Genomic DNA, 19,337 nt, shown 5'->3' with positions numbered 1-19,337 from the left:
ATTCCATAATCTTTCATATAAGCCAAAACATGCCAAAAGACTGGTCCTAGTGACCAATCACACCTCTGCCGATGTTATAGCGTTGTAAAATACTATCAAGTTTAAGAATCTCTCCGTTGTCATAAGTCTTTTATTTTTCAATCATTTTTCCTTGTACACTCTTTGTGAGTAGAATATGGAAAAGTGCATTTCATGGATCATCTTTTCAAATCCATGCCTCGATTGTACAGCGTAAAAACACCTACGCAGAAAGTCTTTGCTTTTTTGGGGGGAGGATTTACTCATGTTTCACGAATACGTTACTTTGATTTTCTACCCACAAGTATAAAATTTCCTTATTCTAGTGTAATACTGCAATTTGATGACAATATATTTCTTGGCAAAGCTAAAAACCATTTCCGTGGGATATAGCATCTTCATGTCCCTTTGAAAAAAGAGCGAAGGAATTTTAAACAAAAGAAATGAAAGTCTAAAACCATTGCCGATTTGTGAACACGAAGAAGTTAAAATGTCCACCATAGCATTCAGTTACTTGAATTAAAATCCCAATTTAGAATTTTTGATATAAAAACTGGCTGTTGACACAAATTTGCCCATTAATTTGGATTTCTAAAAAGCTTCAAAAATTTTCTCATAAATGTCGTAGCGTCCAAAGCAATCTCATAAATGTCGTAGCGTCCAAAACAATCTCATAAATGTCGTAGTTTCTACTCCACTTCCGTCGAAATCGAGAGAAGAAAACTATTGCAGTGCTTGGACCTTTAAAAAAAGATGGGAACATTTTTAATGGGCCAAGTGCTGCAACTCCCGCGTACAGTTCTATAGTTTCTACTACACATGCTAGCAATAATAACAAGTTCTCTTAATGTTGGATATTAAGTTCCAACTGCACTGCAGTCAACAATAGTTATTTTTATTTACTCTAATTTTTATGTTGAATTTTCTCATTTGTCTGCAAATCATTTTAGTTATTTTCTTAAGATAGTCGTATAATTCATTTGTCAGGAATAAATATATGTTTTATCTGGACCATTTCTAAGAAGACAGTTTTCGTAAGATAGGGTTTTTTTTTTTTTTTTGTCAGGAATAAATATATGTTTGATCTGAACCATTTCTAAGAAGACAGTTTTCGTAAGAGAGATATGTTTTTCGAGCTTTGCATCATCTTAACTTTAAAACAAATTTGTGCAGCAATATCGTTATTTTCCCCCACCAAGCTGATTTTATGCAAGTAGCATTTCCTTTCAATCTGATTAGCTTAGTAGCTCAAAACTTTAATAAATACAAATGCAATATAACTCTAGTTACCCAGAACTTCGGTAATATGGATTGTTTATTCTCCGTTTTAATCCAAGTAAAACTAAACTTATTTTAAATTTATGTGCTTGTAATAACTTCGTTGATTAAATGAATTTGTCAATTATTTTAAGTTGACTAGGAGCTAAGCTTAACTTAATCACTGTGTAACATTTAGAAGTGTCTAACAAACTAAAATTCCCAAAGCTTGCCCTTTAGAAATTAAATCTGATTCCTGGGAGTTTATCGCCCTTCTTAATGCTGATCATAAAACACCAGATAAACAGTTTAGGTATAATCTAGAACTTTATTTCTCCCTGCCTGTGGTAATACTAATAAAAAAAGTAACGCAAATTAATAAGGCGATTTCTCATCAATTATCAACTGCAGTGATTGGCTGCTAAGCTGAGTTATTGATTGGATTACAATTCCACGGAAACCTATTTGAAGTTACGACATCGTGGGTCGAATGGAAAAACTCAACAAGCTTTCTAAACTTATCGAATTCGGCTAACGTCGGCTGTTTAAACGTTCTTGCTTTAAGGTCGTCTCCTTATAACAAGCAGCAAATGCAACAAAGAGGTATCTGAGAATCCTGTTAAAATTATAAAATTACATTACCTAGTTTTAACCTACACCACTTTCTGTACAAGTTATCTGAACTTCTGGTCTGAGCAAGTACACGTTGAAGCAAGGCATAAAGGAAAGAAATTAAAATCTGTCTAACTGTTAGCCAAACCTGATTATTGCTTGAATATCCGTCTTATATATCCGTTGAGAACAAAAGATTATTCAAATTAATGCACGCTCAGTAGTAAAATCTAACAAGGTTAACATCAGCTGTTGCCTTGTTGAGCAATGAGCAGCCTTCCTGCTCGTATTTTCCAGCACCGATTTGGCTATGAACAAATTTAGTATTCAACAGAAGCCGCATAAGATTCCCCTGTGCCGTCCGAAATCGGTAAAACTCCTACTATAGTGATTGCCTTAGGAAAAGCTAGGTGTTTCGTTTTAAACAAATTAATTTTTATAATTGTAAATTTCAAGCCTGATTGTTACTTACTTATTATCGATAAGTAATCAGCCCTTTAGTTTTGCAAATAATCGATTTAATTCTAACCCACCAGGAGTGGACAAATAATGTTTCTTGAATCTTAACCTGTTGCTTGCGTAAGTTATTTATTGCCATGTTTATAATTCGCCGACATTTAGAAAGTAACTATTACTTAAGTACAATTACGTGAACATAATTGAAAAAGTTTAAGCACTCGAGTTAGTATTATCTTTTTTCTAAAACAATAAATTCATTATAAATTGCAAGTGCAAAAATTTAATAATTTCTATTTGGCTAGTTTATGCGGGTAGTTGTAGTTTATACGCCTTTATTGGCTAGTTTATATGAATAAAAAGTCATGTTTAGCTTAATTTGAGTACAGATAGATTATCGTTTTGATTTAGCAAATGAAAAATATTTTGTTTATTTTTCATAGAAGTGAAAATAAGATCAGTAGTGTTTCGTTTACATATAAGTAAATAAAAATTAGTTTCAAATGCTTTATTTACTTTAGATAAAAAAGCATATTGTATGTTTAAGCAAATAAAAAAATCATGATTTAATTTTGTCAGTAAAAGTATGTTTATTATTTTGTTTCACGAAAATACATTTTTTAACGACTTGGCTGAAATAAATACAGTGGATAATAATAAAATTCAATTATTTCACTGCAGTTAAAGACGCATTTCGAAGAGAAAAAAGAGAGATGGGGGAATGCAATAGCAGGAGGAGAATGATAAGGGGAAAATGGAAAAATTCCGGATATTTCACATATATAGATTGGTTAAATATTTAGCAGTAGGATATCTGAAACCTACTGTTCGATTAAAATGCGCTAATTACTTTTTCCCCCTTCTTCATTTATTGCTCGAAAACTGTTATATCTGCTTCTCTCTATCATGGATTAATGTAGATAACTATTAATGAAATAAATATTTCAGTACAGATGCATACAGTCTAAGGATCAAGTCAAATAAATAAATGGACGTTTCGAGTTTATAGATCAATGACCTTGGAAGGGATGTAACAAAAGAGCTTTCAACATCGCATCCCGTCGATGGAACTTTTCTTCAAACAATGTGGAACTATTTCCCTTGGATTTTTGCTTTTTGGAAGGGACTGTTAGACATGTCAGATGTCTTTGGGGTGGACAGTATGTGTTCCAGACAAGTGTCTGTTTTTGTTTTACGGTTGATTACAGTTCTATGTGCCTCCTTCAATATTCACTCTGAAATCCAAGTTCTTAGAACCGGAAACTTCTACGAAAAGCTAATGACCCTACGTCATGGACGGAGTCTCTTCGAGTTGCTTTAGATCCTCTTTAATGTTGAGGGTTGAAAGGAAGTTAAAAAATGGACTACATATTTGCATTTACCAATATTTTCCTCCCTTTCCTTTTTTTAATGTAAGATGTAGATTAAAATAAATTTGGTTGAACACCTTAACGCTGAAAAGAATAGCAAAGAGGAAATTTAAAATTCTAAAACATACGTAAAACTGCGTTATACGATTCCTGTACAGCTCTCGCAAATTTCTCTCTTCGTTGAAAACTTTAGACCCATCGCAGGTCGAACGAATAAAAACATTCCAATAACTGAAAAGGATAACGTTTAATTCCAATAACTGAATGCTGTGGTGGACATTTTAATTTCTTCGTGTTTACAAATCAGCAAGGGTTTTAAACTTTCAGTTTTGTTTAAAATTTCTTCGCTCTTTTTAAAAGGGGACATGAAAATGCTATATAAATTAGTCAATTATTTTAAGTTGACTAAGAGCTAAGCTTAACATAATCACTGTGTAACATTTATTGGTGTCTAACAAACTAAAACTCCTATCGCTTGACCTTTAGAAATTAAATCTAATGGCTAGGAGTTTATCGCCCGTCTTAATTCTTATCATAAAACACCAGATAAAAATTTTAGGTATGCTCTAGAACTTTATTTCGCCCTACCTGTGGTAATACTAATAAAAGTAGTAACGCAAATTAATAAGGCGATTTCCCGTCAATTACCAACTGTAGCGATTGGCTGCTATGCTGAGTTATTGACTGCATTACAATTCCACGGAAAACAATTTGAAATTACAACATCGTGCGTCGGTTGGAAAAAATTAACTAACTTTCTAAACATCGAACTCGGTATTAAGAAATAGGGTAGAAATCCCTGCGAACGATGTAGTAGTATGGGCGCTTTGATTGTTTTCCGAACGTCTAACGCGAATGAGCCAGATTTTCTTAGTCTTCCACAGATGCATTTCTCTTCTAGTCTGATACCGCTAGTGTGTTTTGCCATAATCTAATAAATCCACTTCAACTGAAAATATAAACATTTTTATGGTAAAAAGTCCTTAGCGGAGTCATTTCAAAAATTTTTAACCGTTACATTCGTTATGTTATGCTACGTTATAATGCATATATCATCCATTCACCTTGGCAACTCTTGCCGCTGCATGGAACATAAGGTTTTACATTATCTTCGATGCAACCTCGCGCATGAACACGTTCAGTAAAACCTATTACCTATTAAAACTTATTTCTTTCATTTACCTTTTATATTTAGGCAGTCTGTAATTGCTTAAATGATTGGGCGATATAAAAGCAATATACTCGTCTTAACAATTAAAACTGTTACTTAATTTTGAATAATTTTTTAATTGCTATAAATTAAAACATATTTAATTTATCATATATCTACTTTATCTTCTTATGAATTATCTGAAGAGTTACTGCAAGTATTGAAAAGTGTTTGTAGCTCATATATTACGTACTTGGTTCAGAATCGCGTTCACTATTTGATTCAGTCTTCAAAAACTAAAAAAAAAAAGTTTTAAATATCTTTTGTTTTATTTCATGAAGATTTTCTGAACGCGTTAAAGAGTTAAAATATGAAATCATATACAACACTATTGCGATAAGTTTTTTATTTCGTTATTGGAGAATAAAGATCACCTAATCTTCCACGAAAAGAAATTTAACAATTTATTTTCAAACTGACTTCAGATGGAGCACTTTTTTATAATTTATGCCGTTTTTGAACTGCCGCGTTAAGCTGTATTAATACAGGTACATACGAAAAGTATTTTTGAAAATTTGAGAGTATAGACATTGTAAAATAATGAAAATAAAATGCATAGCATTTAAAAATCTTGTATAAGATATCCCCCCCCATTCAAATTATTGCGCAGAAACATATTCTTTTTAAATAAGCAAAAGGAACATCATTAAATGCATAAATATGTTAAAGAGATGTTATGCAACTGTTTTACAGTCTCAAACGCACGTTCTCTTGAGTAGCAGAAAATATAAGGCTTGTCTCAAACTTAAACATGCATTTACGTTTTCAGAGCATTCTTGATTCCCAGAACCTGAAACCTATTTAATTTCTTTCTAGTTCGCTTTTCTTACTCTTAAATTAATAGCCCATTAGAGTCCTTTTCCAGAAGCACCATCCTGTAAGTGAGATCATCTGAATGGCCATAAAGAGCTTTACATGAACACAAAATATAAACATATAGGGGCACCTAATTAAGAATTATCTTCTTTCAAAGTCTACTTTCATTGTGTTTACCCCAGGACAACTCTTACAAGACATATGAAAGGAAGTGCTTTTGGAGGACCGTGCAGTGCCGTACTTCTTAAAATATTTCACGACGTCTAAGTGCCATCACTTTCAGACTTCACACTACCAGCTAGCCAGTGCTCTTCGGATTATTCGAAGCCAATATTTGTGTTTGTACAGTGATTGTGCAAGTTTTTATAGTGACTTAATGAAGTATCAGTTTTCGACCACTTTCACCATAGGAAGAGCCCACCCCCAACTCCTGATTTACTCAGTCATCGAATTTAGAGCTTCAACTGCCCCCTAAGCATCAGTGAAGACTTCAATTGTCACGGTACACCTTGGAGTTATTTATACACAAACAAAAAAGTTTTGCTACTGAAAGAATTCATTAACTCCAATATTCTAATCCTTCATAAGCAACCAAACGACCCTCCAGCATTCAATAATATAAGAATTCAAGACTGGACAGATCTCCTCATCACCTCACCACGCCTAACAATTAAAATCCACAACAGGCAAGTTCGAGGTGATCACACCGAATCTGATCATAAATGTTATCTTTGACATCATCTTTGGCATGAAATGATATCTGATCATGCTATCTTTGAAATCAACCAACCAACAAGAAGCACCATAAACGCCAGATTCAAAATGAACAAAGGAAGACAGAAAATATTTATACAACACCTGAATTAATATGTAGAAGCCATGGTGCACTCAATCAAGCACTGCAACACAAGAGAAGAAATCAGCAAAACTACAGGACAAAGAATATAAATCATCTATGGCCAAACATTTAAGAATAGAACATAAACAGTATTGAGTAACATAAACTGGTTGACAAAAGATCTTTCGAGGGGAAAACATAAAAACAGAGCATCGGGCAGAAAATTCAAATCCACAGAATCAGACAATCATCCATCATCCAAAAATTCAGAAAACAAATGGTTAATTATAAACGCCAAATTACAGAAGCGAAACTTAAAGTCTGGCATACATACTGCAACAATAACAAAATTATTTATGGCCCTCTATGCAAGATAGCAACGAGTAAAATTTTCAAACCTAACTCAGCTTCATTTCCCACTCACCAGTAACTGCAACAACAGGGAACAGGTGACGGAGGACGGGGACACCTGATGTCTAACAAAGGTAAGCAGATATATGTCCCACGCCCTCAACTATCTTGAACCGGCAGCTCCCGAGTCCCAGGAAGCCTGCCTCGGGAATGCATTTTTTCTCTGTGTAGTCGCATGAACGAACAGGGCCCTGGATGATGTTACAAACTGCCACAACAGCAGTGATGCCACCTATACCACTCTGACTGCAATCCTGAACGTTGTCCTCCTAAACGATAACGAAGATGAAGGCACAGAAAACTTTCCGCCACAATAAGCATCCTCCAGACTTAGAAAACGATATACCAGTCACCCAGGTTGAATTAACAAATATTATCAGAAATCTTGATAAGAAGAAAGCTTCGAGCATCTATGGAATCTGAAACCAAATCGTTAATCTTATCCATCATACCAGCCCCTATATAATTCTAAAGTTTGCAAGAAATGCCTCAAACGCCTTCCCTAAATGTCTTAAAACCGGTCAAATTATCATATTCTTAAAAGAAAAAGAAATCTTCCGACAGTCCAAATACTTATCGCTCTGCTTCCGCATAAATCTGTTCCTGCTCTGTGTAAAGTTCTGGAACACCATGCTGTTGAAAGGCGGAAGTTCCACTTCCATCATGAAGACCATATCAGCGACCAACAATATGGATTCAGGGAATAAAAGTCCACAACTTATGTCATACAAGCAGTCCTAGGCCAAGTTAATATCAGTAAAACAAGCAATCTGCACTCAGCTATCCTATGTCGGATGTGCAGATTCTTTCCAATGCAACAACATCTAGATTTTAAAGTGAAATGGAAACTGTATTTAAACAACTCCAACAACATACATCAAGAGAAACTCTCACAAATAAAAGCTCAAAAACATCGCATCAATAAACAACTTCTCCAAAATTTCCATTAACACAGATAGCCAAGCAGCCGTACTCCTCATTCGAAGTCCAAACAACAGTTCTCACCTGGTCCATGAAATTAATCAAATTCTCGGAAGATCTCAATTCTGAAATAACCATAGTTTGCATCAAAGGTCACAGCGGCAACGTGGACAGCGACACTGCCAACAATCTTGCAAAAGAAACAGCTGTTTCACAAGAAGGCGAGTTCCTCAACATTAAACTTCCGAAATTGCAACTACGACAAATCCTAAGTAAACATCTAAGCCATGAGTGGCAAGAAGGGTGGAATAACGCCACAGCAGGATGGCAAACCCATTAGTTCTTCCGAAACGTCAGCATAGAAATCAAGCTCCAAAGTTCTTAATACATCATAATCTAACTTAATACCTCAACGGCCGTGGCCCAAATCCAGATTATTTTCTTAAAAGGAACCTCTCTAATAGCGACAATTACGTCAGGTGAGTCAAAAGAGATGCGAAGCATTAGCTTTCTCTGTCCTCTTGCAAGTGACTTGAGCCTTCAAAAACCCACCAATCAAGCCTTAACTTCATAAGAATAGTGATATCTCATCACAACCTATATCCCCAAATCATCAAAATACACCAAAAACTCATTTCTTTAGGACTGGTCCTATACCAAGTCGCCACTTAGAGCCAAAAACGAGAAAGCGGAAAGAATAATGACTAGACTACACCCCAATAACTGATTCCGAGCAACATCAACAATTTCCATAATGCTTCAAAACACCAAATGTATTGAGCTGAGCTTATGAACTTTGGACTTTCTCTGAGCTGACTGAAAACTCTGAGCTCAGCACAGTCTTTACCTTTAAAAATATACTCATATAGCAAGAATCGGACATTCCAATATATCAGCAAAATCAAAATCCCATATGTTTATCTACTTATATAAAAATTCAAAAATTCCAGCGCAATCAAATATAATAGAGCTGATCAAAACATCAGCTCTATTGTATTTACGTAACCCAGTATTGTAATGAGTATACTCAATATTTTGTGATATGTTATTTAACTTTTCTAATTTATGTTATCATCCTTTCATGGTTAAATGTAATAACTCCAATGTGCAGCTCCAGTGTTCCTCAGGTGAAAAAGCGCACAGTTATTTCCATTTTTCAAATTCTAGCTGGTTAGTCTATTGTGGCAATACCTGTTTGATTCTGTAGTGAAGTCTTTGGTACTCTATACAGTTTTACCAATTTTCTATAAATCAAATTTGTGAAAAATATTTTTGGAGAACAATTTCAAAGTTAAGTTCTTAAACAAAGTTCACTCACACAAGACATTTATAATTAATTACACATCGTTTATAAGTAGCAAAAGGTACTTATATGCTTATATATAAATAGCAAAAGGTACGCTTACCTTGGAAACAGTATAGAAATGCGTAGTATTCAGTTATCATGCTTATGTAAAATTTAAGAGATTCTGGGTTTTGAGTTAGTAAACAAATAAGAATTAAAAACAATGTGTAATAGTCTAGAATTAAATTATATCTAATTTAATAAATAGTGAACTATGTGCATTTTAATATGAAGAAAATTCTATATCCGTTATTTATATTGTAAAAAAAGAGAAAAAAAAGGATAAAAGAACTCGTAGAATTCAAATTCAGCCATTCTTTTCCTGTCATTCGTATAACATTCAATTTCTTTTCTCTCTCAAATAGGATGGAGCTTCAAGTTCAATAAACTGTGTGAATATTACATGCGACCCAAACACTTGTGCAGAAACTAAAAAGGATGCTTGCTGCGATATCTGCCAAGGTAAGAAAGCTTAACTGCATTCATCAGGAGAGCATGTAAACTTCTAAGTTATAATCATCAATTAACTGTTGATAGTATAGATGATAATATAAAATAAATATCGAATTAATATCTTCTTATTATTTTTAAATATTTAAACTGAAATGCTTAATTGGCTTTAACTGCTCTTATTAACCAAAATTTATAATAAAAATTACTTCAATTCACTTCTTCTTATCAACCGAAACTTATATACGCATATTATCATCAAAACTTTGTCATAAAGGGTGTTTTAAAAATTATTTCAAATTAGTCGGCTTATTAACCGACATTTAAAATCACATATTTTGTCAAAAAAATTGTCTTTAAAGATGTATTTCAAAATTATTGCATGACTGAATATCCCTAGAATGACTGGTAGTATATATATGTTTAAGTAAGGAAATTAATCAAACAATAACATGAAATTGCATATTACCACAGTTTTAATTACCTCATACCTTTCAGTCAAAAAACACGAAATTTGGATTATGAAATGCAATTACTGTAAGGCAAAAGTTCCGGTTCGTAATTTCTTTATTGTACTAAGAGTCCTCCACGGGGGGGGGGGAGAGGACATTTTGCGATATGCAGATTTAAAATGCAGGAAAATTATCAAACTAATTTCACTTAAATCACTTTCCCCGGTAGGAAAGCGTCGACTTTAAAGCTCCTATAAAAGTTAACTCCCTTAAATATAAAACTTCAAATTTTGAAATTTTTGCTACTAGTAGTTTGTAATAAAAGCTTCAAAATGAATGCTTTTTTTAACGTAAGGCAAATGTTCAGTGACCGAGTAGATACGACCACTAAACACTGATAGTCCGAACTCCGCTGTATGGATTTTTTTGTGGCTTTACATATAAGTAATGTAAAGCATGGACCAGTTTCCTTTGTAAGGCATTTTCTCCGTCTTTACCTTGTACCTTCGTTGTGTAATTGGAAAGCACATCTGGTTAGCAGTCGAAAAGTTCAGAGCTCGAGTTCCGACAAGAGCTTTCCTAGTTTTTTGTGTTTCCTATTACAAAAATTCAAATAACCTCTGCAAGTAGATGTGAGACTATAAAGGTGGTGGCGAACTGGCATCACCAGGGCAGGCAGTTGGTCCCCAACCTTCTAAGTCTTCATTTGCCGTTTAAGCGGGGAAGAATGTGAGATTTTTCTCGATCCTTACCGCTTCCCTTTGGGGTGTAAATAGAAATCAAGTCCGGCTAACAGTTGGAAGATCTGGAGTTCAAATCTCCACAAGGGAATCTCTTGATTTTTTCTCCTCTCTTGCTTGAGATTAAAATGCCTGGTGGTCTGTACGCCATTAGAAAGTTCTTCACAAAGGCATTCCTCCTTTTAAGTAAGTAGTCTTCGTGTGCTGTGCTGTATTCATTAAATAAATAACCTCAGGCACGTAGCTTCACTTGGTTTACTATAATCCATTAAAACAGTTTCAAGCGTAAAAGGTATCCTAAAAAATTAAAATGGGCTGAAATTTGCATTTTAAGTATTCGTTGGGAATAGCCGAATCTTATAGGCCATTATCCGTTTCATCACTGGAACGCACGGGTAAACCGATATTTCACCCGCGAAAACGGGGAAAGACCGTGCTCAAACAACCAAGCCTAATGCGGGAAATTAACCGTCGTCACCGAAATAACAAGGACTTCGCACTGCGACCATGACGTCACTAGTAGCAGATAAAGGAAAGAACACACTTCCAGCTAATTAAGTCGTTATGACTGTTTCGCTGGTTAACAAGAATGGATTCCCTCCCTTCCCAATATCGATATGAACAGTCTGTTAATTAAGCGTATTTCCTTTAGAATTACTGACATTTGCTGAAGTTTCTTCTAATGAATTACTGCAAATTAACATTTGAGTTTTAGGTTTATTTTTTATTAATTCACAATATTTGTTGCAATACATATCCTTGATAAGCAAATCCGTAGCAAAGAAAATATTATATGAGTCATAAAAAAATTATATCAATAGCTTGATTCTCAAATATTTGCATCTATACACGCGTTATTTATTCAAAACATTGTCCTTTTTTGACATAATAAATAGTAACTAGGCATAATAAGTGTAGTATAATTAATGCAGTTATGAGCTTTAAATATTAGATTCAAGATCAGTTCATAATTAAGTCCAACCAAAAAAAATTAGTACCTAATCATACAATAAAAACGTTGCTACAAAATTTTTAAGTGTTTCAGAATCAATGTCTTTAATTCATTAAATTTATAATCTAGGTAGCTTGATATTAACGTTTTGACGACTGCGCGGATATTCAATGTTCTTTTTTCGTGCGTCGGCGCTTGAATTAGCAGTCCGTTTCATGGGGCGAGATAATCTATCTGACAAAATAACTTTATATTATAATTGTTTGCGGAGAACAGTGAAGTGGTACAGGAAAATCTGTTATACAGCTGATATGCGGAACTTCTCTCGTGAATGCATGGTACGTTCATAAAAAATTTTTAAATCTAAGCTATCAAAATTTTAAAATTTACAGAAAAAATTATTAATCATATGTTGATGGATATTGTGAGTGAGTGAGTGAGTGAGTGCACCGCTATGACGGCTTCCGACCACGGACATGAACCAAACTGAATTATATACCATCAAGGCGGGGAAGACTCCAGAGTAACAAGGTTGAATATTATATGCTAATAACAGTTTTTACATATTGTTAACTGCAAGGCACTAAGCGTTATTCTGGTTATCTGCTTTAAGTTCTGAACTTTTGAAACATTATAATATTATCCACGGTTGTTTCTGCTTAGGCAGTGTCCTGAGATTTTCTCTATTTTATCAAGTGCTATTCTGTTTTTGAGTGTGTTAGTAGTCCACATTGCCCAGGCACAGTCCGCTGGTTTCTTCAAGTGCCAGGTTCTTGTATGTACACAATGGAAGTAATAATGGTCCGTGTCGCCTTCCTCTCCGCATTTGCAGAAAGGAGTATCCTAAGTCTGAATCTGTTCAGGTATACTGGGAATGGTCCATGACCTGTCAAGAACTGTGTTAGGCTAGCACAGTGGGTCTTTATTTCCATGTTAACTTTTGGCAGTAAGCGAAATGTCCTTCGTCCTACCTCTGCCTCTGTCCATCTACTTTGCCAATTTTGTAGCAGACTTGTCAAAGTTGTTCGCTTAATATGAGACCAAGGAAGTTTAGTTGGTCTTTCTATTATATCCGTGCAGTTGGCTGCCTGCTTGGCCAGTAGGTCAGCGGCTTCATTGCCTTGAATCCCTGTGTGAGCGGGAACCCATTTTAAAGTGGGTCTTTGTGAAATAGGCATTGTCAGAAGCTGTTTCTGAATCCTGTATACCAATGGACTCCGGCTGTTTTGACTTGCGATAGCCGCCAGACTTGATGCCGAATCACTAAGTATGGAGAATTTCTCCTGTTGACATGTGTTCGCATATCTAATTGCAGCACTGATAGCTAGAAACTCTGCTTGGTATACCGAGTTGTTCGAGCCTAATTTCCTTTTCCACTCGAATGTTACAACTCCATTTTCTAGTCTACAGAAGGCGCTGCCCGTGCCGTTCTCAGTTTTGGAACCATCTGTGAAAAGATTATTACTGTACCTCTGAATTGGTTGGTCGTTTATACTGATACCGTCAGAGAGATTAAAAGCTGCTGGATGAAAGTTATTGCAGTTGTTTTGCTCCTCGTAGTCCGAGTGGTGATAACTATGACCCCAGAGTGTTGAAGTTTGACCCAGCCTGGTAACCCTTACGATAGCTGCCTCCCTTTCTACTATCAAATCTAGGGGAGGAATTCCCGCTAGTTGTTGTAGGGGTAGTGTTGACGTGGTACGGTAAGCCCTGCATACTTGAAGTAGCTGCTGTCTCTGTATAGAGAGCAGGGATCTTTTCATATGAGAGGTAAGTTCGCCACCCTAGATTGCTGCTCCATAAGTTATTACTCTTTCTGTATGGATATTGTGAATCCCCCTGGTGAAGTAATAATAATAAAAGAGAAAAAAAAGATTTTAATTTGTGCGTAGGATCCGCGAGGAAGGAGAGAAAGGAATGCAAAGAATGCTATAAACGCTTAGCAAGCCTAAAAGGTGCTCAGTACCAGTGACGGATAGGGCCGGCGGCCGACCGGGCAGGTGCCCGGTGGGCCAAAGCGATTTCGGGCCGATCAAGAAAATCGAACGATCGAGTCGATACAGATGATTCGACGAAACAACCCTGCGCATGAGAGAGACATGGATGTGCTGCTGACCGCATATCGAACTGGAGCTCACATGAGATATAGTAGCTGTAGGCTGTAAGGTAAAATTAGAGTAGAGCTTAATAGTGGACAGTGGTCGACAATCGTAAAGTAGATTTATGAAAATACAGTACAGTCACATTCTACTTTAAATGTGAAATTGAAAATATTGCATTATAACTGTAATTAAAAAAGACACTTTAGCGAATTTTACTGTGTCACTGTGTAACGTAAGTTGATGACAAATAATATTGCACTTAAAATTATTTGCAGTATTTTTTAGGTATGTAAGAATGTATAAACGAAAAATCAAAGGAGGTGCACAAAAACTTCGAGAAAAGAGACGCCCTAAAACAAATTTTTGTCGCGTTCGATTGCAAAGATAATTGTTTATACGTAGAATTAATGTTTGCACTCAAAAGTATTGCTTCCAATGTTATGCAAAATGCACAGATATGACAAATGGCAAAATCTATTCTGGGCAAAATACAACTTTTAGAATAAATTTGTCTGCTCACGTATATTTGAAAATATTTCAATATACCAAGCCGGTAACGAAATATTTGCAGACTAAAGGATTAGATTACATCCTAGCATATAATATGGTTAGGCTGGTTACAAGCTCTTTAAAAGCCATTTCTAGAATCTTTGTTTTAATATTTAATGCAACAGAATCGTTTGCAACGGATTGCAATAACAAACTAGAAAGGCTGGGTTGTGATGTAATTATAGAAGAATGACTACCTGCTAGAAGATGTCAAAAAGTTAAGCAAATGGACGCCGAACTCTTTCGAATATTTATCTATAATATTAGGGCACTATGCAGGTGTAACAATTGATAATTTTAAAGATGAATATCAGGACCTCGTAAGTAAGCGAGTAGTAAGTAAGTAAAAATTTCAATTGAAAATCATTATTTTCAATCTGACACCGGGTAGGAAGTAGAATGTGCTCTATATATTTAATCAGCATTCATCCGAAGCTAAATGCAATTTTTGTTAAAATTGCATCTTGTGTGTATATAAATTACTCTTGAAATATAATTTATGTCTTTTTTGCTTATAAGTTTGTACTCATCTTATCGCAAGTTGAATGTGAAAGAGCTTTTTCAAAATTAAAATTTGTAAAAAGTAGATTAAGGAGTACTATGAAGCAAGCAAATTTGGAATCATTGCTGAATATAGAGAGGGATATTATGGCTAAAGCAGAAACCGAAGATATAATGGGGGAAATATTTGCCCAGTTGCCTGGAAAAGATTAATTATGGTGTGGTGTGGTGTATTTAATTATGGCAAAGCACACGAGGGCTATCTGCCTAAAGGGAGGGATGCCTTCGGGGAGGACTTTCTAAGGGAAACTGGCTCGTATACACGTTACACATGGGGAAAACCACGAAAACGCCTATGCAGCCAGCTCGTTCGCGGGATTCGAACCTCGGACCGAACTACCAGTGTTCAGCGACTTTACCGCTCGGCCGCTGGTGGGCGATTAATTATGAATCGACCGCTTTATTTGTTGTTTGTAGTTGTTGTATATATATAAGTGATACTTTTCTACAAAAGTATAGTTTTATTTTATAAAATTATTTTGATGAGGATGATGATGACAATAACTTACATGTTTAATGACATTTCATATGGGGCCTTAGGGCCGGTATATTTTATCCTGCCAGGGGGCCGATTTCTTTGGCCAATCCGCCACTGCTCAATACGCCACGAACAGAGGGAAAAAAAAAAAAAAAAAAAAAAAAAAACAGCATAATGCGATAATTGTAAGGGCTAGCCGGCACTTTCTTTAGCCTGCTTTAAAAAGTTGCATAGAAAAAATTAATAATTATATTTAATATATAAGTTACATTTTAAGTTATTTGCTTTGTATTGCATGTTTAATTATAATATTGAAATGTAATGTATACTGTTGAATAATTAAAATAAAATAAAATTTTGTACCACGGTATTTCTTGATATGCAATCGTGACCCATCGGTGAGTCATGCCGGCCCGCGGAACAATCAAGCACCACCCACCGGTGGGTCATGCCGCCCCACGGCACAGACAAGTATGACACACCGGTGGGTCAGGCCGGCGTGAACATGTTAAATAACTTAAAAAACAATTTAATAATATTTAAGTTATTTAGCCCAGTGAATAATAATTAGAGTTTATATAAATAATAAATCTCATACAATTTTCCACAATCATTATTGCTCCTTGTTTATGTGAAAACTTAATGGCACCTAAAATGTCATAAAATACCGAATTTGCTGACGTATAAGGCGAACCGGCCTATAAGACACACCTCCTTTTTGTATACACATTTTTGAAGGATAAAACTTTATTACTGATCATTATAATGAATTTACAGTATTTTAAATATAAAGTAATACAAATGCAAAGTAATCCTTTCTGCAAATACCCAGTCTATCTGGGAAAGAACACCTTTTAATCTTCTTCGTCTAAACCCAGACACTCATCTCCAGAGATAAATGAAGAGCACTTGAAATTTCACAAACTTAAATTCGTTCGCAAAAATTGGAAAGTTTGAACGAACCCAGCTGTGATCGTCGATGAGAGCGCATGCGCATTCACTGAAATCTACATAACTGTAATATTCCCACACTCCGCATGAAAACAAGAAAAAAATTCTCAGAATTTCGAATACAGGAAATCACCAGAAATGAATGTAATCAAAAACTGAGTAGCGACGTATAAGACGCAATATCGACGTATAAGACGCACCCCGTTCTTTCAGACCTATTTTCAAAGAAAAAAGTGCGTCTTATACGCCGGCAAATACGGCATATGATCTGCATAGCTTGATACTTAACTTTTTTAAAAGCAATTTACGCTATTTCCTTTAATTACTATTTATACAGAACTATGCAAATTTTCAGCCAACTGAACAACAATATAAATATGGGACGAAATTTATGAAATTTGGGGATTCAGTAACAACTACTCTCTCATTTCACATCAAACAAGAATTATCCGCATTAATACAGAAAATGAATTTATAACAGATATTATTCGTAGTATATGGAAATTTTAATTACTACTTAAATTCAGTTTACAGTTTTCGCTTTTTTTTACAAGCATGTGATCATTTTTAAGTAAACATTTTTTTTAAAAAACGCAATTTATAGATATTTGCAAAATTAAGTTTAACAAAATATTATTAGAATCGTCATAAATTTCATCTTAGAAAAAACGTATTCATCAATAAGATACGTCACTTCTACAAAAATATTTCTTTGATTATTTTGCTTCAAATTTTTTTTCATTTTTTTCGCTTTACAATTTTGTATTACGACATAATTATAAATTACTGCAGTTACAACAAGGCCCACCAGTGGCCGAGCGGTAAAGTCGCTAAACACTGGTAGTTCGGTCCGAGGTTCGAATCCCGCGAACGGGCTGGCTGCATGGGTGTTTTTGTGGTTTTCCCCATGTGTAACGTGTATACGAGCCAGTTTCTCTTAGAAAGTCCTCCACGAAGGCATCCCTCCCCTTAGGCAGATAGCCCTAGTGTGCTTTGCCATAATTATATACACCACACCACACTGCAGTTACACCATCTGTAGAGGGGAAGAGTAACTTATTTCTGTCTAGATTTCGAATAAAATTATAGTTTTATAATTATTATATTTAATCTTAGACTTTTGTTAAGGACAATTAATTACGAGCAGGAATTATGTTTGAGCGTTTTTAAAGCCATGTATGAACAATAACTAGATATGTAAGTTTAGACTGGTAACACATTTTGAAAATCATTTTCAGAATATTTTGAAAATGATTTTCAGAAATATTAATATTAAGCTCTGAGCGTAAGTCTAAAGCATTTGGGGTACCATCTGTAACAGTCTTCTCCAATACAGTGAATTAAAATGACACCATGTACTATTGATCTCATAGACTAAGGCTGAAAATTCTGCTTTCTTAATTTTGGTTCGCTTTCAAAAATTTGCCGTATTGATATTAAGTACTGAGAACCAGCAACTATCCGATATTTACTAAAACTTTCTTCTAATGCATCTGTTTGTATCTTTCCTGTAAGAAAATATTTAAGTCCTAACTCATGAAAACAATACTTAGATAATTCTAAAAACACATGTGAGGTCTGAGAAACAGTTTAATGCTTTTCTTTAGTAAAATTCCCTCTTGTGGAAGCATTAGCTTTCCAAACATCTAACCATATAGAAATCTTTCTAAAAACTTTTCATTCAAAGAATTATTGGGCGATAATATTATTTGCAATGGGTTATTTAACCTCTGACCTTTCAAAGGTATTTTAACATTGACTATATTGCGCATATTATAAATCAGTTTTATGAAACCGGCAGTATTGGCATAATTTGAAATATGGTTCTTTTTACCAATATTAGAAAGGGTAACATTAGCATAATTGTTAAAAATACTGTTAAACCAAGTTTGACGTTTTGTCTCTCCAAGTTTGATGGTTTGAGTGATTTTAAAGACAATCCATATGCATATTTTACTAAAGAATTTGATTCAATCTCCTGAAGTTGTTTTAGTGATTTAAATGAATCAGTGGATAATGGCAGTTTCCCAAAATCAGGAAAATCAAGATAATAAAACGCTTGTTCACATTTTTTTCATTTAAACAATTATTTGTTACATTTTTAAAGACATGAACAGAATCAAAGACAACAAGCAAATTATTGCATGAGTGTTGATCAATAATACTTAACTAGAATGGGGAACAAGAAAAATACATTGCCTTTCTGTTTATGGCATTATTATCACTGATTACACACACAACTTAAAACCCTAAGCTATGCAAGCCAATTATTCTTTTCTTTAAAACTGAATAATACTTCAGCTTGGATTCTTTTCTAGAGCAGTAAATGTACAACTTCTTTAAATTAGGATAACAAACATAAATATATATGCTGTATTTGCAACACTATCACTGTTATATGCCATACCAACAACGTTTCCTCCCTTATAATGTATGTGTAGTTTTGAGTGTATTTCCTCCAATATTAGTGTAACTATAATATATTCTCAATTCAAGCCATTTACTTTCGGTTTAATAAAGATATGAAACTTTCACCAGACTTCTCTTTAATGGGGCTAGTATTAAATCCAAAACATATTCTATAAATTGTTTTTGAATGTAGCATGATGATATTACACAAAATCTAAACAATTCATATGCTTGGGGAGAAATAGAATATAGAATAACGAAGAAAACGTACATATGTGATAAATAACGCATGCGTTCCCTTTTACAAATAACATTTGACAGCTGCTTAATAATGAATTCCACAGTTTTCTGTTTATGTTTTTTTTTTGTTTGTTTGTTTTTTATTTCTTGTGATTGATATTGTCAAGCAAAAGAAGTGCGTTTCTGCACAGGTTCTGTT

General features: G+C 34.5%; 1 protein-coding gene across 1 annotated transcript in view; it reads left to right on the top strand.

The window, feature by feature from the left end:
* LOC118182555 (chordin-like protein 1) overlaps nucleotides 1-19,337 on the top strand; it is a 156,690-nt gene that overhangs the window by 62,747 nt on the left and 74,606 nt on the right. Inside the window, exon 4 of the mRNA XM_035351925.2 lies at nucleotides 9,620-9,716. Within this exon, the coding sequence (XP_035207816.1) occupies nucleotides 9,620-9,716 (97 nt within the window). The remainder of the gene's footprint in view (nucleotides 1-9,619; nucleotides 9,717-19,337) is intronic.

The sequence above is a fragment of the Stegodyphus dumicola genome, chromosome X2 (genome assembly GCF_044657685.1).
Source record: "Stegodyphus dumicola isolate Sdum_Otavi_A_Nest chromosome X2, ASM4465768v1".
In the NCBI taxonomy this organism is placed as follows: domain Eukaryota; kingdom Metazoa; phylum Arthropoda; class Arachnida; order Araneae; family Eresidae; genus Stegodyphus; species Stegodyphus dumicola.
Note: the sequence above shows the minus strand (reverse complement) of the source record. Positions and strands in the feature narration are given on the sequence as shown.